At 42.9% G+C, this 22,888-nt stretch overlaps 1 protein-coding gene across 6 annotated transcripts; it reads left to right on the top strand.

Moving 5' to 3' along the window:
• The first annotated feature begins 780 nt into the window (after positions 1-780).
• On the top strand, positions 781-21,366 carry LOC112257548 (ARF GTPase-activating protein GIT2). Of its 6 annotated transcripts, none has more exons than XM_024431199.2 (22): positions 781-1,025; positions 1,564-1,697; positions 1,802-1,914; positions 2,119-2,224; positions 2,355-2,441; positions 11,025-11,155; positions 11,455-11,549; positions 11,937-11,982; positions 12,206-12,211; positions 14,000-14,051; positions 14,148-14,220; positions 14,337-14,434; positions 14,587-14,698; positions 14,849-15,003; positions 15,109-15,261; positions 16,312-16,521; positions 16,704-16,793; positions 17,629-17,708; positions 17,873-18,046; positions 18,370-18,533; positions 19,498-19,561; positions 19,821-19,958. In XM_024431199.2, exons 1-21 carry the CDS (start codon positions 974-976, stop codon positions 19,533-19,535), a joined length of 2,169 nt encoding a protein of 722 aa, XP_024286967.1. In that variant the 5' UTR covers positions 781-973; the 3' UTR covers positions 19,536-19,561; positions 19,821-19,958. The 6 variants fall into 6 exon arrangements, with proteins under 6 accessions (XP_024286967.1, XP_024286966.1, XP_024286964.1 ...); XM_024431198.2 differs by having other exon boundaries at positions 18,370-18,562; XM_024431196.2 differs by lacking the exon at positions 18,370-18,533 and having other exon boundaries at positions 782-1,025; positions 19,821-21,366.
• The last annotated feature ends 1,522 nt before the right edge of the window (positions 21,367-22,888 follow it).

Raw genomic sequence — 22,888 nt, 5'->3', positions numbered from 1 at the left:
TTTGATGAAGTGGTTCTCCTAACTTATATACAACTTTGGTATGTGAGATATGCGGTGAGACCGTATATACAGAAGCCATTGCAGTCTTGCAATTGTAAAAGGTTTGGACACGTGGCAAGTGTTTGTCAAAGCAATAAATATTTTGTAGTTGAAGAGTCAGATGAGGCATGATGTTGTAATTGTGATGGGAATCACGTTCCCGAGATCTCGGAGTGCCCTGTACGGATGGAGGTCACAGTAGCTAGGTTCAGGGCAATCCAGCAGGTCTCCTATCTGTAGGCAGTGAAAATAGCTGAAGGAGTCAGTAGAAAGGAGATGGTAGTGGATGTCCCACAGTCTACAGTGAATGCCATGCAGGAGAAGGTTCCCGACACACTAATAGTGAAGAAGGTGGACTTTGTTGCGTTTATAGCGCAAGTGCCAAATTGCACTAGTCAAACTAATAACAAATCAAACAAGCTAGACATCATTGTGAAGGCGGCAAATAAATGTCTGGATCCCCAGGACTTTAGAGACAAAATGTTACAGGGAGTACTGAATGAAGAGGTTCCCCCCTCCCAGGTCCCTGAGCCTGTGTAGAGATCTGAATAGACATTTAAATCGACTGAAGGAGTACAGTTTTTTGTTTTGGTTTGAAATTCAGGGTAGTACAGTAGCATGAATTTGGTTAGTGTTTTTGTTTTTGGTAATTAGTATGAACTTGCTCATCCAAAATATATTTTGTTTTTTGGGGGTATTTTTTACTATCCCGTAGGTGGCGGCAATACACCTCATGAGTGTGGTCCGTCAATAATCCTCAAAGAAGAAGAAGCTAAATAAGCTAACGTTAGACAGTTAGCATTTTCCTCATCAAATTTTCTGACCTCGTCGTTGTACAGTAGTGTAAACTGTCTCATGAGTGTCTGTCTGAAACGGAGTGTTTAAAGGACATTCTGTATACAAACAACTAGTTTGCTACCTAAAGTAAAAAGGGATGTCAAAGCGGCTGCGGAGCAGAGAGGTCTGCGCTGATTGTAGCTCCCAGGGTAAGCTAAACGATTGCTGGCTAGCCTTAGGAATTTAGGTAGCATAGCTAGTTTATTTTAGCAGTTGTATGTAATGGTAACGCAAGCTATTTTAATATTTGCTTGCTTGATTTTCACTTTCAAAGGGATTCATATTCTGTTTGATTGCTTGTAGTTCCAGCAACGCATAGCTTTGCTTGCAAACTAAACTAGTGCTAGTATGACAATGTCCAAGAAGAATGGGGAAGTCCGCTAACCTTAGCTGTCTGTTGCTAGTTAGCAGCTGGTAGCCCTTAACTTTGTTATTGTTGCTAGTTAGTTTATGCCATCTAGACTTTACAATAGTCTTTGTTTTATAACTTTAGCTTGCAAACTAGTTGGGGTATATCTCGTTTGTGGCTGTGTGAAAGTAAAGTTATGACATTTGTAGTTAGGGAGCTGCCTGAAATCATGAAAAAGAATGCATGCAGAATGATGTGACTCTCTTTTAGTCTAAATGGTTTGTGTGGACTCGGAGCCTTTGTGGTAATATAGAGTCTAAAGGTTGTGTGTGTCCCAGGCCCGTGCTGGGCCTCAGTGAACAGGGGCGTGCTGATCTGTGATGAGTGCTGCAGCGTCCACCGGGGTCTGGGCCGACACAGTTCCCAAGTCCGACACCTGACTCATACACCATGGCCACCCTCCCAGCTACAGGTGAGCACCTCACACAAGCAGCTATGCTGACGCTCAAGAACAGTCAACTTCTTCAATTGTTGTTTTCCCTTACCAATTGGTTGTATTGTTTGCTTCCTTTGTAGATGGTTCAGAAATTGTACAGCAATGGGGCCAACTCCATCTGGGAGCACAGCCTTCTGGACCCCTCGTCTATCACAAGTGGGAAACGCAAGGCCAACCCCCAGGACAGAGTCCAGTGAGTGGGGCACATTTCAAACTTTTAGTTGAAGGTTAAACAATATAATTTTAAACCAATGTGATTACAAATCTGGGTATCTCATCTCACCATGATCTATCACTCTCACATTGTTGGACTCTATGTTGTATTAAAGTGCCATTGGGGTCAGGTTTGCCTAGACAGTCTGAGGTTTGTAAGTGTGATTTTCTGTTCCCTTCACAGTCCCCATAAAACTGAATTCATCAAGGCCAAATATCAGATGCTGGCGTATGTCCATCGAATGCCCTGTCGAGAGGATGACAGTGTCACCACAAAGGACCTCAGTAAGGTGAGAGATTTCAGCCAGACCATGCCCTGGATTGCAGGCTTCATTGCCATTGAGCTCATTAATTCACCAATTTATCAACGTTTTTTTATTATCTGTTAGCTAACCAAACCTCCTTTGGCCTACACTCTAGCAACTCCACTCCAGTGTTCGGACTGGGAACCTGGAGACGTGCTTGAGACTGTTGTCTTTGGGAGCCCAGGCCAACTTCTTCCACCCGGTATGTCAAAAAAATATAAAATAGTCTGTAAATCAAATAACATTTTATTGGACACATACACATGGTTAGCAGATGTTAATGCGAGAGTAGCGAAATACTTGTGCTTCTAGTTCTGACCGTGCAGTAATATCTAACAAGTAATCTAACAATTTCACAACAACTACCTTATACACACAAGTGTAAAGGAATGAATAAGAATATGTGCATACAAATATATGGATGAGTCAAGGCCGTGCGGCATAGACAAGATAAAGTAGATGGTATAGAGTACAGTATATACCTGTGAGATGAGTAATGTAGGGTATGTAAACATTATATAAAGTGACATTGTTTAAAGTGAATAGTGATACATTTATTACATACCATTTTTAATTATTAAAGTGGCTAGAGATTTGAGTTAGTATGTTGGCAGCAGCCACTCAATGTTAATGATGGCTTTTTAACAGTCTGATGACCTTGAGATCGAAGCTGTCCCAGCTTTGATGCACCTGTACTGACCTCGCCTTCTGGATGATAGCGGGGGGAACCGGCAGTGGCTCGGGTGGTTGTTGTTCTTGATGATCTTTTTGGCCTTCCTGTGACATCGGGTGGTGTAGGTGTCCTGGAGTGCAGGTAGTTTGCCCCCGGTGATGCGTTGTGCAGACCTCACTACCCTTTGGAGAGCCTTATGGTTGTGGGCGGAGCAGTTGCCATACCAGGCGGTGATACAGCCTGACAGGATGCTCTCGATTGTGCATCTGTGAAAGTTTGTGAGTGCTTTTGGTGACAAGCCACATTTCTTCAGCCTCCTGAGGTTGAAGAGGTGCTGTTGCTTCCCATCCTCACCACCTGCGGGCGGCCCATCAAAGTCCAGGACCCAGTTGCACAGGGCGGGGTCGAGACCAAGGGTCTTGAGCTTAATGACAAGTTTGGAGGGTACTATGGTGTTAAATGCTGAGCTGTAATCGATGAACAGCATTCTTACATAGGTATTCCTCTTGTCCAGATGGGTTAGGGCAGTGTGATTGTGATTGCGTCGTCTGTGGACCTATTGGGGCGATAAGCAAATTGGAGTGGGTATAGGGTGTCAGGTAGGGTGGAGGTGATATGATCCTTGACTAGTCTCTCAAAGCACTTCATTATGACGGAAGTGAGTGCTACGGGGCGATAGTCGTTTAGCTCCGTTACCTTCGCTTTCTTGGGAACAGGAACAATGGTGGCCCTCTTGAAGCATGTGGGAACAGCAGACTGGGATAGGGATTGATTGAATATGTCCGTAAACACACCAGCCAGGTGGTCTGCGCATGCTCTGAGGACGCGGCTAGGGATGCCATCAGGGCCGGAAGCCTTGCGAGGGTTAACACTTTCAAATGTTTTACTCACGTTGGCTGCGGTGAAGGAGAGCCCGCATGTTTTGGTAGCGGGCCGTGTCCGTGGCACTGTATTGTCCTCAAAGCGAATAAAGAAGTTGTTTAATTTGCCTGGGAGCAAGACGTCGGTGTCCGTGACGGGGCTGGTTTCCTTTTTGTAATCTGTGATTGGTTGTTTACCCTGCCATATACGTCTCGTGTCTGAGCCGTTGAATTGTGACTCACATTTGTCTCTTTACTGACACTTAGCTTGTTTGATTGCCTTGCGGAGGGAATAGCTACACTGTTTGTATTCGGTCATGTTTCCGGTTGCATTGCCATGATTAAAAGCAGTGGTTCACGCTTTGAGTTTTGCGCGAATGCTGCCATCAATCCACAGTTTCTGGTTGGGGAAGGTTTTACTAGTCAACATCAATGATGCACTTGTTAACTTCTTACGGCTGAAATCCCGTTAACGGGATCGATTTGACAACAGCCAGTGAAATTGCAGGGCGCCAAATTCAAACAACAATAATCTCATAATTAAAATTCCTCAAAGATACATGTATTATACACCATTTTAAAGAAACTTGTTGTTAATCCCACCACAGTGTCCAATTTCAAAAAGGCTTTACGGTGAAAGTATACCATGCGATTATGTTAGGTCAGCGCCTAGTCACAAAAAAACACAGCCATTTTCCAGCCAAAGAGAGGAGTCACAAAAAGCAGAAATAGAGATAAAATGAATCACTAACCATCAAATGGCACTCATAGGACTTTATGTTACACAATACATATATGTTTTGTTCGAGAAAGTTCATATTTATATCAAAAAATCTCAGTTTACATTGGCGCGTGATGTTCAGTAATGTTGTGCCTCCAAAACATCCGGTGATTTTGCTGAGAGCCACATCAATTTACAGGAATCTGTGTTATGCACAGAATTAAAGATATACTTCTCATTAATGCAACCGCTGTGTCAGATTTCAAAAAAGCTTTACGGCAAAAGCACACCATGCGATAATCTGAGTCCAGCGCTCAGCCACCATACAGATTAGAGGTCGACTGATTAATCGGAATGCCCGATTTAATTAGGGCCGATTTCAAGTTGTCTTAACAATCGGAAATCGGTATTTTTGGACACCGATTTTGCCGATTCTTTATATGAAAAAATGTACACCTTTTATTTAATCTTTATTTAACTAGGCAAGTCAGTTAAGAACACATTCTTATTTTCAATGACGGCCTTGGAACAGTGGGTTAACTGCCTCGTTCAGGGGCAGAACGACAGATTTTCACCTTGTCAGCTCGGGGGATCCAATCTTGCAACCTTACAGTTAACTAGTCCAACGCTTTAACGACCTGCCTCTCTCTCGTTGCACTCCACAAGGAGACTGCCTGTTACGCGAATGCAGTAAGCCAAGGTAAGTTGCTAGCTAGCATTAAACTTATCTTATAAAAAATCAATCATAATCACTAGTTAACTACACATGGTTGATGAGATTACTAGATATTATCTAGCGTGTCCTGTGTTGCATATAATTTGACTGAGCATGCAAGTATCTAAGTATCTGACTGAGCCGTGGTAGGCAGAAGCAGGCGCGTAAACATTTATTCAAATAGCACTTTCTTTGCGCTTTGCCAGCAGCGCATCGTTGTGCGTCAAGCATTGCGCTGTTTATGACTTCAAAGCCTATCAACTCCCGAGATGAGGCTGGTGTAACCGAAGTGAAATGGCTAGCTAGTTAGCGCGCGCTAATAGCGTTTTCAAACTCTCTCTGAGCCTGTGGTTGTTTCCCTTGCTCTACATGGGTAACGCTGCTTCGAGGGTTGCTGTTGTCGTTGTGTTCCTGGTTCGGGCCCAGGGAGGAGCTAGGAGAGGGACGGAAGCTATACTGTTACAATTGCAATATTAAAGTGCCTTTAAGAACATCCAATAGTCAAAGGTTAATGAAATACAAATGGTATAGAGGGAAATAGTCCTATTCCAATAATAACTACAACTTAAAACTTCTTACCTGGGAATATTGAAGACTCATGTTAAAAGGAACCACCAGCTTTCATATGTTCTCATGTTCTGAGCAAGGAACTTAAACGTTAGCTTTCTTACATAGCACATATTGCACTTTTACTTTCTTCTCCAACACTTTGTTTTTGTATTATTTAAACCAAATTGAACGTGTTTCATTATTTGAGGCTAAATTGAATTTATTGATGTATTATATTAAGTTAAAATAAGTGTTCATTCAGTATTGTTGTAATTGTCATTATTACAAATGGCAAAATAAAAATAAAAATCGGCCGATTGATCGGTATCGGCTTTTTAGGTCATCCAATAATCGGCATGGTTATCGGCGTTGAAAAATCATAATCGGTCGACCTCTAATACAGATACCCACCATGTTGTGGAGTCAACAAGTCAGAAATAGCATTATAAATATTCACTTACCTTTGAGGATCTTCATCAGAATGCACTCCCAGGAATCCCAGTTCCACAATAAATGTTTTTGTTTGATAGTCCATCATTTATGTCCAAATACTCCTTTTTGTTCGCGCGTTTAATCCAAATGCACAAGGCGCAAGCATTAAGTCCAGACGAAAGGTTAAAAAGTAAAAACATGTCGAATGATGTATAGAATCAATCTTTAGGATGCTTTTATTATAAATCTTCAATAATGTTTCAACCGGACAATTCCTTTTTATTTTTTTTATTTCACCTTTATTTAACCAGGTAGGCTAGTTGAGAACAAGTTCTCATTTGCAACTGCGACCTGGCCAAGATAAAGCATAGCAGTGTGAGCAGACAACACAGAGTTACACATGGAATAAACAATTAACAAGTCAATAACACAGTAGAAAACAAAGGGGGGAGTCTATATACAATGTGTGCAAAAGGCATGAGGAGGTAGGCGAATAATTACAATTTTGCAGATTAATACTGGAGTGATAAATGATCAGATGGTCATGTACAGGTAGAGATATTGGTGTGCAAAAGAGCAGAAAAGTAAATAAACAAAAACAGTATGGGGATGAGGTAGGTGAAAATGGGTGGGCTATTTACCAATAGACTATGTACAGCTGCAGCGATCGGTTAGCTGCTCAGATAGCTGATGTTTGAAGTTGGTGAGGGAGATAAAAGTCTCCAACTTCAGCGATTTTTGCAATTCGTTCCAGTCACAGGCACCAGAGTACTGGAACGAAAGGCGGCCAAATGAGGTGTTGGCTTTAGGGATGATCAGTGAGATACACCTGCTGGAGCGCGTGCTACGGATGGGTGTTGCCATCTTGACCAGTGAACTGAGATAAGGCGGAGCTTTACCTAGCATGGACTTGTAGATGACCTGGAGCCAGTGGGTCTGGCGATGAATATGTAACGAGGGCCAGCCGACTAGAGCATACAAGTTGTAGTGGTGGGTGGTATAAGGTGCTTTAGTGACAAAACGGATGGCACTGTGATAGACTGCATCCAGTTTGCTGAGTAGAGTGTTGGAAGCCATTTTGTAGATGACATCGCCGAAGTCGAGGATCGGTAGGATAGTCAGTTTTACTAGGGTAAGCTTGGCGGCGTGAGTGAAGGAGGCTTTGTTGCGGAATAGAAAGCCGACTCTTGATTTGATTTTCGATTGGAGATGTTTGATATGAGTCTGGAAGGAGAGTTTGCAGTCTAGCCAGACACCTAGGTACTTATAGATGTCCACATATTCAAGGTCGGAACCATCCAGGGTGGTGATGCTAGTCGGGCATGCGGGTGCAGGCAGCGATCGGTTGAAAAGCATGCATTTGGTTTTTCTAGCGTTTAAGCGCAGTTGGAGGCCACGGAAGGAGTGTTGTATGGCATTGAAGCTTGTTTGGAGGTTAGATAGCACAGTGTCCAATGTCTTTAGAAATGAAAAGGAACAGAGCTCGTGCTCACGGCCACGGGCGTCACTAAACTCTAGGCTTTCAGCCAGACCCCTGATTCAAACAGCTCTTATTCGCTCCCCCTTCACAGTAGAAGCCTGAAACAAGGTTCTAAAGACTGTTGAAATCTAGTGGAAGCCTTAGGAAGTGCAATATTACCAAATTTACACTGTAAATAGGATAGGCAATCACTTTTTAAAAACTACAAACCTCAGATTTCCCACGTCCTGGTTGGATTTTTCTCAGGTTATCGCCTGCCATATGAGCTTTGTTATACTCACAGACATCATTCAAACAGTTTTAGAAACTTCAGTGTTTTCTATCCAAATCTACTAATAATATGCATATCTTAGTTTCTGGGCCTGAGTAGCAGGCAGTTTACTTTGGGCACACTTTTCATCCTGACGTGAAAATAGCACCCCCAAGCCATTAGTAGTTAATAAACTCGCTCACCGAATCAGTGTATACATCAATGTTGTTGTCTGAGGCTATCTGGAACATATCCCAGTCCACGTGATTGAAACAAATCTTGAAGCGTGGAATCAGATTGGTCGGACCAGCGTTGAAGAGACCTGAGCACGGGTGTTTCCTGTTTTAGTTTGTCTATAGCCTGGGAGCAACAAAATGGAGTCTTGGTCAGATTTGCCGAAAGGAGGGCGAGGGAGGGCTTTGTATGCGTCGTGGAAGTTAGAGTAGCAATGATCCAGAATGCTGCCAGCCTCGGCCGCGCATTCGATATGCTGATAAAATTTAGGGAGCCTTGTTTTCAGATTAGCTTTGTTAAAATCCCCAGCTAAATGCAGCTTCAGGATATGTGGTTTACAGTTTATATAGAGTCCAATGGAGTTCTTTCAGGGCTGTCGAGGTGTCTGCTTAGGGGGGATAGACACGGCTGTGATTATAATCGAAGAAAATTATCTTGGTAGATAATGCGGTCGGCACTTGGTTGTTAAGGAATTCTAGTTCAGGTGAACAAAAGGACTTGAGTTCCTGTATGTTGTTATGATCACACCACGACTCGTTAATCATAAGGCATACACCCCCGCCCTTCTTCTTACCAGAGAGATGTTGGTTTCTGTCGGCACAATGCCTGACGAAACCAGATGGCTTTACCGACTCCCGAGTTAGCCATGTTGCCGTGAAACAGAGAATGTTATGATCTCTGATGTCTCTGGAAGGCAACCCTTGCTCGAATTTTATCTACCTTGTTGTCAAGAGACTGGACATTGGCGAGTAGCATACTCAGGAGAGGTGAGCGACGTGCCCGTCTACGGAGTCGGACCAGAAGACCGCTCCGTCTGCCCTTTCTGCGGCGCTGTTGTTTTGGGTGACCTACTGGGATCCGATCCATTGTCCTGGGTGGTGGTCAAAATAGAGGATCTGCTTTGGGAAAGTCGTATTCCTGGTCGTAATGTTGGTAAGTTGACGTTGCTCTTATATCCAATAAAAAGTTATTCCCGACTGTATGCAATAAGACTTAAGATTTCCTGGGGTAACAGAAATAATTCATGAAAAAAAAATACTGCAGTTTCCTAAGAACGCGAAGCGAGGTGACCATCTCTGTCGGCGCCATCATGGAATCCACTCAGTTGCCTGAAATGTATCAATACATAAAAGCCTGCACGCTATTGCACCAGTGCCCACACAGTGTCCAGTGTCTCATTGTATTGAGGTGATGTGACCTGTCCAGTGTCTCATTGTATTGAAGTGGCGTGGCCTGTCCAGTCTCTCATTGTATTGAGGTGGCGTGGCCTGTCCAGTGTCTCGTTGTTTTTATTATTTTTTTATTTCACCAGGTAGGCAAGTTGAGAACAAGTTCTCATTTACAATTGCGACCTGGTCAAGGTAAAGCAAAGCAGTTCGACGCATACCACGACACAGATTTACACATGGAGTAAAACAAACATAGTAAATAATACAGTAGAATCAAGTCTATATACGATGTGAGATAAGGGAGGTAAAGGCAAAAAAAAGGCCATGGTTGCAAAGTAAATACAATATAGCAAGTAAAACACTGGAATGGTAAATTTGCAGTGGAAGAATGTGCAAAGTAGAAATAAAAAGAATGGCGTGCAAATGAACAAAATAAATAAATACAGTAGGGAAAGAGGTAGTTGTTTGGGCTAAATTATAGGTGGGCTATGTACAGGTGCAGTAATCTGTGAGCTGCTCTGACAGCTGGTGCTTAAAGCTAGTGAGGGAGATAAGTGTTTCCAGTTTCAGAGATTTTTGTAGTTCGTTCCAGTCATTGGCAGCAGAGAACTTGACGGAGAGGCGGCCAAAGAAAGAATTGGTTTTGGGGGTGACCAGAGAGATATACCTGTTGGAGTGCGTGCTACAGGTGGGTGATGCTATGGTGACCAGCGAGCTGAGATAAGGGGGGACTTTACCTAGCAGGGTCTTGTAGATGACCTGGAGCCAGTGGGTTTGGCGACGAGTATGAAGCGAGGGCCAGCCAACGAGAGCGTACAGGTCGCAATGGTGGGTAGTATATGGGGCTTTGGTGACAAAACGGATGGCACTGTGATAGACTGCATCCAATTTGTTGAGTAGGGTATTGGAGGCTATTTTGTAAATGACATCGCCAAAGTCGAGGATTGATAGGATGGTCAGTTTTACAAGGGTATGTTTGGCAGCATGAGTGAAGGATGCTTTGTTGCAAAATAGGAAGCCAATTCTAGATTTAACTTTGGATTGGAGATGTTTGATGTGGGTCTGGAAGGAGAGTTTACAGTCTAACCAGACACCTAGGTATTTGTAGTTGTCCACGTATTCCAAGTCAGAGCCATCCAGAGTAGTGATGTTGGACAGGCAGGCAGTTGTATTGGGGGGGGTCTGTCCAGTGTCTCATTGTGTTGGGGGTGGTGTGGTCTGTCCAGTGTCTCATTGTGCTGGGGGTGGGGTGGCCTGTCCAGTGTCTCATTGTGTTGGGGGTGGTGTGGTCTGTCCAGTGTCTCATTGTGCTGGGGGTGGGGTGGCCTGTCCAGTGTCTCATTGTGTTGGGGGTGGTGTGGCCTGTCCAGTGTCTCATTGTGTTGGGGGTGGTGTGGTCTGTCCAGTGTCTCATTGTGTTGGGGGTGGTGTGGTCTGTCCAGTGTCTCATTGTGTTGGGGGTGGTGTGGTCTGTCCAGTGTCTCATTGTGTTGGGGGTGGTGTGGCCTGTCCAGTGTCTCATTGTGTTGGGGGTGGGGTGGCCTGTCCAGTGTCTCTGATTGTGTTGGGGGTGGGGTGGCCTGTCCAGTGTCTCATTGTGTTGGGGGTGGTGTGGCCTGTCCAGTGTCTCATTGTGTTGGGGGTGGTGTGGCCTGTCCAGTGTTTCATTGTATTGGGCTGGTGTGTCCTGTTTGTCCTTCAGGAAAAAGGAAACAGTCCACTGCATGTAGCAGCTAAGGCATGTCAGGTGTCACAAGCAGAGCTGCTGGCTGTGTATGGGGCGGATCCTGGTGCCCTAGACACAGGGGGTAAGACCCCTGTTGACTACGCAAGGTAAAGCAATCTTCATACTCTTTTGTACTGCACTTGAGTGATCCATTACCGCTGATGGTGTGACAACTCTTTCCCAGAAACGGTTTATGAGGCTGCCTAGTACTTACATTTATTAGAAGAATGAAGCAAATTATTACAGATCCTGAATAAACTGAAACTTTACCACCTTTGGGTTTTATTGTAAAGAGGTCTAAAAATACAGTGCTATGGTTGGCATTTACAGTAAACATACATTGACCTCTCCGTCACTTATATTAATGTGGAAAAGACTCATGACCTTTTATTCATGTTCCAATCAGACAAGCAGGCCACCAGGAGCTGGCAGACAGACTGGTAGAGATCCAGTATGAACTCACAGACCGCCTGGCATTTTACCTCTGTGGGAGAAGGCCAGGTAAGAGTGGAGAAGACTCATTGACAGGGGCATGGTGAATAATTGAACCCTGATATGGGCTGCAGGTAGCGTAGCGGTTAAGAGTGTTGGGCCAGTAACCAAATGGGCGCTGGTTTGAATTCCTGAGTTAACTAGGTGAAAACAATCTGATCTTTTCCCCTTGAGCAAGGCACTTAACCATAATTCCTCCAGTAAGTCACTCTGGATAAGAGTAATCAGGGTTTCCCAAACTCGGTCCTGGGGCACACCCTGGGTGCACGTTTTGGTTTTTGCCCTAGCACTACACAACTGATTCAAATAACCAAAGCCTGTTGTTGGGGGCTCTGTGCTAAATTCTTAATGTAAATATCCGTTGTTTTAATCTGACTGTTTGTGTTTGTCTACTAGATCATAGGAATGGACAACACTTCATAATCCCACAAATGGCTGACAGGTAAGAACTGAGCCCAACATGATGACATGCTTTTATGGAGAATGGGAATGGAATGCTGTTGAGACATGTTGGTGTTTCAGTGGCATTTTACAAAAACCTCTTCTCAATGTCCTGATAAGCCAGATGTGTGTATCCATCCTATGGTTTAGTAACTGAAGTTAAAACATAATGCATTTATCAAACCGTCCTTGTTTCTCTTTCCTGACATATCTTGATGGAAAAGAAATGTGTAAGTATGTCAACTGTTGCCTATAGTTATGTCTTGAATGAACTATATAAACTGATATCCAACTGGCCTCACAACCGCAGAATGCGTGTAACCATGCCAGCCCAGGACCACCTTCACCTGCGGGATTGTCTGAGGGGGAGGGGTGCATCTCTTTCTGTAATAAAAGCCCTTTGGTGGGGAAAAACACATTCTGATTGGCTGGGCCTGACTCCCTAGTGTGTGTGTGTGTCAAAAGTACCAGTCAAAAGTTTGGACACCTACTCATTCCAGGGTTTTTCTTTTCTTTGTATTATTTTCTACATTTGTAGAATAATAGTGAAAACATAACTATGAAATAACATGTGTAGTAACCAAAAGGTGTTAAACAAATCCAAATATATTTGAGATTCTTCAAAGTAGTCTCCCTTTGCCTAAACAGTTTTGCACACTCTTGGCATTATCTCAACCAGCTTCATGAGGTACTACCTGGAATGCATTTCAATGAACATATGTACCTTGTTAATTTGCGGAATGTCTTTCCTCAATGTATTTGAGCCAATCAGTTGTGTTGTGACAAGGTAGGGGTGGTATACAGCAGATAGCCCTATTTGGTATAAAATAAAAAGTCCATATTATGGCAAGAACAGCTCATATAAGCAGAGAAGCTACAGTCCATCATTACTTTAAGACATGAAGGTCAAGTCACTCCGGAATATTTCAAGAACTTTGAAAGTACCTTCAAGTGCAGTCACAAAAACCATCGAGCGCTATGATGAAACTGGTTCTCACGAGGACCTCCAAAGGAAAGGAAGACCCAGAGTTACCTCTGCTGCAGAGGATAAGTTCATTAGAGTTACCAGCCTCAGAAATTGGCAATTAACTGCACCTCAGATTGCAGCCCAAATAAAACCAGAGTTCAAGTAACAGACTCATCGCAACAGCAACTGTTCAGAGGAGACTGCATGAATCAGGCCTTCATGGTCAAATTGCTGCAAAGAAACCACTACTAAATGACACCAATAAGAAGAAGAGACTTGCTTGGGCCAAGAAACAGTAGCAATGGACATTAGACCGGTGGAAATCTGTCCTTTGGTCTGAGTCCAAATTTGAGATTTTTGGTTCCAACCGCTGTGTCTTTGTGAGATGCAGAGTAGGGGAACGAATGATCTCCGCATGTGTGGTTCCCACCGTGAAGCATGGAGGAGGTGGTTTGGGGGTGCATTGCTGATGACCCTGTCTGATTTATTTAGAATTCAAGGCACACTTAACCAGCATGGCTACCACAGCATTCTGCAGTGATACGCCATCCCATCAGGTTTGCATTTAGTGGGACTATCATTTGTTTTTCAAGAGGGCAATGACCCAACACACGTCCAGGCCGTGTAAGGGTTATTTAACCAAGAATGAGAGTGATGGAAAAGTGCTCAGCATATGTGGTAACTCCTTTAAGCATTCCAGGTGACTACCTCATGAAGCTGGTTGAGAGAATGCCAAGAGTGTGCAAAGCTGTCATCAAGGCAAAGTGTGGCTACTTTGAAGAATGTAAAATATGAAATATATTTATTTTAGTAAAAAGAAAGAATGAATGTTTAATGAGCTGTGTCCAAACCTTTGACTGGGGGGTGTATGTAATTGTGATTTCTTATTTTTTATATATAAATTAGTCATTTCTAAAAACCTGTTTTTCCTTTGTCATTATGGGATATTGTGTGTAGATTGATGAGGGGAAAACACTTTAATTTTAGAATAAAGCTGTAACCTAACAAAATGTAGTTAGTCACTGTATATATTTTATTTTTATGTCTACAGCAGTCTGGATTTGTCAGAATTTGCAAAAGCTGCAAAAAAAAAACTCCAGTCTGTGAGTGACCGTATATATATTTTCTCCAAACATGGTTTTATTATGGTCCTTTTCGACATACCAGTGATGTGATTTTACTGTGGCTTGTGATTTCAGCTCACTAACCATCAGTTTGAAGAGCTTGCCATGGACGTTTATGATGAAGTGGACAGAAGAGAAACTGATGCAGGTTGAACTGACATTTGACATGTTTGATAAAGGCATCATTAGGTGTTTTAATAGATTATTAGTGTGATTTTAACAAAACAAATCATTTTTATTTCTGTTCTGTCTTTGCTGTATCAGTGTGGCTCGTGACTCAGAACCACAGCACTCTGGTAACAGATACAACTTTGGTGCCTTTCCTCCCTGTCAACCCCGAATACTCATCCACCAGGAACCAGGCAAGTCACCTAAAAATGTCTTTCAACATTATATCAAATTTGGTTGGTCTCTTTCCCAAGCCTTTAGGTAAATGTTATGCATTTGATTGAAGAGCCTACACTTTCAGCACTGCCTGCTTCATAATATTGTCTTGTTGTCATTTGTTTTGCAGGGCAGACAGAAGCTAGCAAGGTTCAATGCACATGAATTTGCAACACTCGTCATTGATATTTTAACTGATGCCAAACGTCGGCAACGGGGGAACTCCTGTGAAAGTCCCAGAGGTATAGTACAGTAATCTGAAGATACATTTATTCAAATGGGCTATTTCTGATTTGATCCAAGACCTGAATAAGAACAAAGCTCATTACTGTACCCACTAGGGCATGGTTGTTGCGTGGTCCACTCACCTGACTGTTGCTCTCTCTCCTCAGAGGACATAGAGCTCATCCTGAAGGGAATCGGCAGCCGTCATGGGAGTGATAACCAGGATAATGAAGACCAACCAGATTATGACAGTGTGGCGTCAGATGAAGATCCAGAGCGGGAACCCGCCTCTGGGAAGAACGGGAAAGATGACAGGACCAAGGTATCACCATATTTGTAGTTTTTTAATATAGTTTTTCATTACCATTCACATTGGATCAGCATAACCATTCAACTCTCCGTTCCATCCTGCTTCCCCATGCTTCAGAGCTCGGAGTCGTCTGACCTGTCTGATGGACCCATCACAGTACAGGAGTTCATGGAGGTGAAGAGCGCCCTCACAGCCTCCGAGGCCAAGATACAGCAGCTGCTCAAGGTCAACTGTCACCTGAGTGAGGAGATCCGGATGATGCAGAGCAAGGTATGTTTATGACTTGAGCATTATAACAACTAACTGTTACCACAGTAAGTCTGGAATGAGTTGGTGTCCAAACTTTTGGCTGGTACTTATATATATATATATATATATATATTTGCGATTGCTCGACAAAAAAAATCTTGGTCGACGAACAGCCGCTCAACCAACCACTTGACCAGTCTACTAAATGGAGTCGGTACTAACTTCCACTGTGTTTGAATAAAGATACAAGTGTTATGCACAGAATTAAAGATATACTTCTCCTTAATGCAACCGCTGTGTCAGATTTCAAAAAAGCTTTATGAAAAAAGCACACCATGCAATAATCTGAGTACAGCACTCAGACACAAAAACAAGCCACACAGATACCTGCCATGTTGTGGAGTCAACAGAAGTCAGAAATAGAAATAAACATTCCCTTACCTTTGATGATCTTCATCAGAATGCACTCCCAGGAATCCCAGTTCCACAAAAAATGTTTGTTTTGTCTGATAAAGTCCATTTATGTCCAAATAACTCCTTTTTGTTAGCTCATTTAGTTCACAAATCCAAACTCACGAGGCGTGGGCAAGTCCAGGCGAAAGTTCAGACAAAGTCCAAAAAGTTATATTACAGTTCGTAGAAACATGTAAAATGATGTATAGAATCAATCTTTAGCATGTTTTTAACATAAATCTTCAATAATGTTAGATAGCATTAGAAAAGCTCAGTAGCCTACATATAGTTGATTTTTATTAAAACACGTGGTGGGTGTGTCTTTATAAGGGAAAGGTTCAACCAATCGATTGGTCGAAAGAACAGACGAATCTAGATGGACCAAGATTTTTTTCTAGTGGAAGTGCAGCTGTGCTTTCTGGCTGGCCAGGGTTCCCTTTTTCTACAGGGATGGGTTCCCTTTTTTACAGTCTGGATGGAGAGATTTGTCTCCATCTAAACCTGCACTGATACTATCACATCCTCCATGTTATGGTCACCCTAGGTTTCACCCATAGGCTGTTATTTAAGTTATTACACAGAAATAAAGCTGATGTTCTGAACTGTTGTCCCCTCCAGCTGAACTCCCTGCAGACTGAGAACTCAACCCTGCAATGGCAGGCCCCCAGGGGCTCACAACACCCTCCGGACCCCTCTGGCCACCCCTCTGTCCACGGAGGCCGCCCCATGTCCATGTACGAGACAGGCTCGGGCATGAGGCATTACCCCCACAGGGGTGACCCTCCTTGCCGTGCCGACGGCCTCACTATACAGCCCCTCCCTACAAACGTAAGTACAGAGACCACTCACACCTCCTGGACTGTTCTAGGACAGTCACAGTTGACTGGTGCTGTCAGCAGTTTTGGTCTGCGGTAATTCAGTTTTTGTTTGTGAATTTATCTCGTCCCCCATCCTCCTCTAGTATAAAGTCAACTCCCTTTATGTGTAAACTTGATTTGACCCCTTTCTAGATTGGGAGGGGTCCTTTGGGGACCGCCTCATCCTCCCTCCCTACCTTCCCCTCCTCACTGTCCTGGTCGCGGGATGAAAGAGCTCGAAGGGTTAAGTAATTAATCTCCCCTCAAGAGAGGGTGGGGGCAGCAGCCCCAGGGGAAGGGGTGGACTATCCCCTCTGCTTGTCCACTACTGTTCCTATCCTCCTTTACCTCCTCCTTCCCTCTGTCCTTTAACTGCTCCTGTACCTCACTGCATCTCCTCTCAGCATCGCCTGGCTGCATACACCACCGTGCTGCTGCTACTGTTCTTCATTGACCCTTGTTCCCCCAGCCAGCAGTGTTGTGTAGTGTACCTGAAAAACATGATTTTTTTTGTGTATGCCAGCGCTAAACATGGGTGTTTGCCATCAGTGTGTTTTCAAAGGCCCCAAAGCACTACATGTACGGTATGATGTTTCCGAAACAGACATCCTGTCAGAAGGCTACAGTGGTGTTGAAACAGACATCCTGTCAGAAGGCTACAGTGGTGTTGAAACAGACAAGGAATACAAATTGATATATAGTTCATGGTAGTGTGAATAGTATTATTTACCAGCCATACTGGTAGAGAACCATCTGTACTGAAGCCTTTACCCATAACAGCAGAATGTCTTGATCTTAAGCTTGCACTAACAGCACCCACTGCTGTACCTACTGCTTAATGCCACACGGAGCTGGTCCCTGGTTTCAAACTTCCTACATCTTTTTACTTTCTGCTTTGAAACCAATTGAGGTCTGTTTTAATATGAAATGGCTTTTTAGGTTCAGAGAGCATGATTCTGGCACGTATGCTTCATCAAGCACATTCAGAACTCTGTAACATGTCCGCACTGCTCTTCAGATGCTCTCTCCAGATTCAACGGTTGTCTGGAAGCTTACTGTATCATTCCTCCCATTGTAGGGTTGCAGCCTAGAGGGACAGAGCATGCTGGAGAGTGACTATGACAACACACCAAACCACTCTGGACTGGAGGAGTCCGGGTAGGACTTTTGATTAAAATCTCTTTGGTAGAAAAATATTGTATATTTGAGAAATATACTGTATGTGAAATGTAGGAACTTAATCATGTGGCAGTGAATCCTATACAAAGCGATCCACAAGTGAGGGAGCTCCTTACCCTGTAACCTCTCCTCTCCCAATGCAGTCTGAGCAGGAACAGCAGTTGGCTGGGGGACGGCAGTACATCAGATCAGGGGGAGGATGAGACTGAGGCAGACTCCACCCTACCCTTCACCGAGGACGTCATCTGTAAGACAGAGCAGATCACCAAGAACATCCAGGAGCTGCTGAGGGCCGCACAGGAGAACAAACATGAGAGGTAAGGTCAGGGGTCATAAGAACACAGAAAACACCAATCAGCAGTTAGAGAAAAGGTCTGTTGACTTAAAGTTTGTGTGTTCATGTGGAACTTGCCCTTACAGTTCAAAATATAGGAAATGATGCTGTCTATATATTCCTTCATCCAACCTTCCAGCACCTGTCTTTCAACCTACTACAGTCATTGTTTTTTAGAGGATGTATCTTGTTTTTCTATCTTTCTGTTCTCCTGAGTTCTGTTTTCACTATCCTGTATTCCCACTCTGTCCTCCCCTCCCTGTGTTTTCCTGTCTGTCTGACTCCCTTCCTCACGGTGTGGGCTAGCTCCAGGCCAGGCAGTCTAGGTTGCTTCTCTGGCCTGCTGCCCTGCTGTGAGGGGGGTGGCCGCGGACGTGTCTGTCTCTACAGCCTGATGCCCTGCTCTGACAGGGCTGTCTCTCTACCCTGCTGCCCTGCTCTGAGAGTGCTGAAGAGACCCCTGGCTCCTGGTACTCTGGCCTCTGTCCCTGTCTCCCAGGCACTGTCACGGTCTCCTCTGTCTGTGTGCTGAGGGGCAGGGCTTGTGTCAAACGCAGCTGGCAGAAAACAAAGATTCCCTTATGGAATGCCAAATATAGGCCTACAGGGCTTTTACATGTCAACACACAGGCTATCCTTATCTAGATTTGTCTGTTTGGTTAATATTTGTGCTCTCAATCTTGGATTTTAAAGTTTTAAAAAATAATTAAAAAATAATTAGACACTTTCACACTGGCATTCATTCAGTGAATGAATATACATACAGACCACTTGATTGTGTTGTCTTTAACACAAACCCTCACTATTGGCCCCCCTTTGACTAAAGCTGTGTGGTATTTGCTTAGCTTTTGTGCTTGTGTACCAAACCTCACTCTAGCTGGTGACCAAAGAACACCTGCCAATTTGTATGCGTCCTCTCAGTCACTTAGCTACTGGGTTATAATGGAGGCATTGTTATTGATTTGAAACGGTGGAAAGTTATGATGTATTTCATGACCTACTTTTTAAGCCATGTGTTTTGTCATTCATTGTTGATATTGTCATGGCTTAACAGCCTCCACTACATTGTTGTCTATGGAATAATACAGGACGTGTTCAATTTACTCAAATGGAGCACATGATTGCTATTAATGAACACTTAGTATTCAGTATATTCTCTATTTTGTCTGCCATTAGCCAGGGCTTGTCATTCTCTCACTTGTCCACAAATAAACCTCCACTAGGATATCACTGGCTGACTTTGCTATTTTGAGAGGTGTTTCATATAGTAAGGAGGTCAAGGGCTTAGCAAGCTTCTGTAAACATTCCTAAGTATTCTACATATTTGTTTAACAATGTTATTGAAAAAAAACTGGGCCGGAGTTTTCTACTAACATCTATGTTGGAAAAAGGATCACTCCCTTACTTGACGTTCTCTTTCTCCACCCCCCTCAGCTTTGTACCATGCTCAGAAAGGATCCATGTGGCTGTGAGGGAGATGGCCACTCTGTTTCCTAAGGTAAACTGGGATGACCTCAACAACAGAGACACCTCCTTTGTATGCAAGAGCCAGTGAGGGTTGTTTGTTTGGTAAACATGGATGGGAAATAAATGTCTTGCAGCTGTTGTTCTGTTAGATGTTGCACTATTTTCTTCAGGGTGGAGATAATTTAGCACACACACAACGTCAGTAAATCCGCCCATTACTCTCGTGTTGAGGGCCGTTTATTGCCCATGTTTTGCCAACACTATGTGACCCCTCCCTGCCTCCTCCTCAGAGGCCGTACTCTGACACAGTGAGAGGGTCCCTGCGGCTGCTCACCTCCAGTGCCAGCCGGCTCCAGGGGGAGTGCCAGAAGGCCACGCCCCACGACCCTTGCCCCTCCGACATGCAGCTGGTCACGCAGCAGGTCATCCAGTGTGCCTACGACATTGCCAAGGCTGCCAAACAACTCGTCACTGTGACAACCAAAGAAAACAGCAACTGATTTTTAACCCAAAGACTAACATCCCTCTTGGATATTTGAATATGTCATTATGGCTAATTTCAAGTTATCAGTGTTGCGTTATGTTATTATTTGTATGCCTCCATTTTTATTTAAAATGCTTAATTGGTCATAGTAGATTTCTAGTGAAGAACGTTTACAGAAAATGTACCTTCCGAAACATGGGTCAACCCAGGGATTTGTCCATGGGTTTGTCTGTTAAATATACTAATATTGCTAGAGTGTGACGACCTGCCTCTCTGAGCTTACCTCATTGGAGACGTGCTAGTTACATTGAAGTTACTAAACAGTTTTGCAACGTTACACATTTAAACATTTCTGTGGTTGCTGGGGTGCTTGTCCTTGATGCTCTTCCCTATGCACCAATGACACGTGACTGTCCAAAGGTTTCAAACAGCATTTTAAGCAGTTAGCTTTTAACTTCTTATTCAACGCCAAACACATTGGGATTTTTAACATAAGTTAGTGGAATACTGCCTCATGAGTCATGATACGTCCATTACAAGGCTTTCGTCAAGGTATTTTCCATGAATGCCATTTCTATGTTTTATACTAAAGCCATAAAGGTGAGGACAACTGCCAAGCCAGTTTTCCATTGTTTAGTTTTTCTTTTTGTAGTTTGAGCAGAAGGTGAAGCCATACCTCTAATATACATGTACCTCATACACATGCCCAATATACATTTTTATTTAGTGTTAAAAAAATATATAATTAAATCTCTCCCAAAGGGATACTCAAAATGGCCAACCCCAATTCTATAATTTGTTATTTTATGAAAGAATGAAAATGTACAAACATATTCTGAATTCATACAACCCTAATCTATATTATATTTATGAATACAATATCTCACACCTATCTAGCAAAATATTTATTTTCATAAAATGTATGTTGAACAGTTAGTCTCCTCATATATTCCGTGCTGTTTGAAGACATGCAAGAAGTTTTAATCTTGGTGGTATGTGTTTCCATATATCCACCGGCAATAAGTTGTGCTCGTGATCTCTCTCTCTGTGTGGGTGTGGTGCTAAACCCAGTCTATGCCTTTGTGTGTCCCATGCCTTGTATTGTCTTGATTATGCTGCTAATGGTCAAACATGTGCAACTAATACGGTGTTAAGATGTGTTAAAAGCATTGGTTCTGTATATGTAATATGGACTATTTTATATTAGTCATGTGTTGTCCAGGGATGTGGGAGTGATGATCAATTATGTGTGCCATTGAGTGTTATTATGAGCCCGACACAAGTCATAGTTATTGCCTTTGTGGTTTAAATACCTGCCTTTTTAAAGTAATAAACTTTACTTTATAACTCAACTGTTACAGTTTGTGTTAAATATATGAATACCTTGACTATTATGCTACACAGTTTGTGTGCTGTGGTTTGGCCGAGGTACCAGTCTGTTTACCTTCACACATTCCACTTGTACTCTGTGTCATATGCCACAGACTGGTACCTTGACTAGTTGTGTTCGCCTAGCCGAGGGCCAATTTATTTTTATTTTTTTATTTACATTATATTTTTTAATACAATTTTCCTTGAGCGGATGTTCGGGGGGCAGGAACATAGTTAGAAATAATTTGTACATTGCAAATTGACCACAAGAATCCCAAACGGATATAGTATTTGACCAAAATTATCTTAACTTGATTGCTAACATGCACAACTTTGGGGATTGTATTAACTGTGTAATTAATGAAATACTATAAGGTGTTTTTTCCATTCAGGAAAGCTATGTCGAGTACATTTTGCTCCATCGCCTCCACATCCTGGACAGTATTCATAGGGAAATCACCCCCCTTGGGTAGTACTGCTGTCGCTATTACTACTGTCAGGTTGACTCTTCTTCATCCATGTCTGAGTCCGTCTGCAGATCAGAAATCTCCTCTACCTTTTTAAGTTTGATCCGAGCCTGTTCATAGGTTGCTGTGAAAAGAAAAACATTACGTATTTAGGCTGCTGATCTAGTGCAACATGTTGATCTTTATGGTCATCTTAGCTGGTACCTAGTTGGGTTAACCTTTTGGTCCAGACATGGACAAACCCATGTGGGCTACAAAATGTGTCCCTATGGCAGCATTTACACAGGCAGCCCAATTCTGATGATCTTTTCCACTAATCAGATCAGCTCTTTTGCCAATAATTGGGTAAAAGATCAGAATTGGTTGCCTGTGTAAATGTGGCCAAATGGACCTTTACCATTTGAATGGGCTCTAGTTGACATACAGTAACCTTAATCGCTTTTTTTTTTTTTTTTTTTTTTTCATTTGAAAATATTTATATTTTTGACCAGTCAGATGTCAGAATAAATTCAAGATCATGTCATTTAAATGTATCTGGTCAGTCTGTTCTAACAAGCTGAGTTTAGCCAGCTCAATATTTGAACATGGTATTTATTTTATTTCAGTTAGTATAGGAGGCAAAGTTTCAGTTTCATTTGGGTTAGTTTAAGTTTTTTTTATTTTACGAAATCTTTATGTATTAAATCTTATAATTCCTCCAAAAATACTTGAATCCTTAAATCTGTTCTACTCAAGTTTGTTCGATTCCACTCAAAAAAATCCCCAACATATTACAGCATGTGAATCTCGAATCATTTCCCAAGCAATTCCTGAACAATTCATCAGCTTTCTGCAACCAAAATGGCAGCCATCCTATTAACCCTTCATGTGGAATACACATCGTCAGTCACAGGCTCCATTAGGAAATGTGTTGATGATGTACCCACAATAACAATCTGGACATACCCCAACCAAAAACCCTGGATTAATGGAGATATCCTTACAATGCTGAGAGCCAGTACTGCAGCATTCATGTCAGCAGAACGAACCCTGATGA

Source organism: Oncorhynchus tshawytscha, linkage group LG09, assembly GCF_018296145.1.
Source record: "Oncorhynchus tshawytscha isolate Ot180627B linkage group LG09, Otsh_v2.0, whole genome shotgun sequence".
NCBI classification, from domain to species: domain Eukaryota; kingdom Metazoa; phylum Chordata; class Actinopteri; order Salmoniformes; family Salmonidae; genus Oncorhynchus; species Oncorhynchus tshawytscha.
The sequence above is the reverse complement of the archived record's forward strand: the minus strand, read 5'-3'. Positions and strand labels throughout refer to the sequence as shown.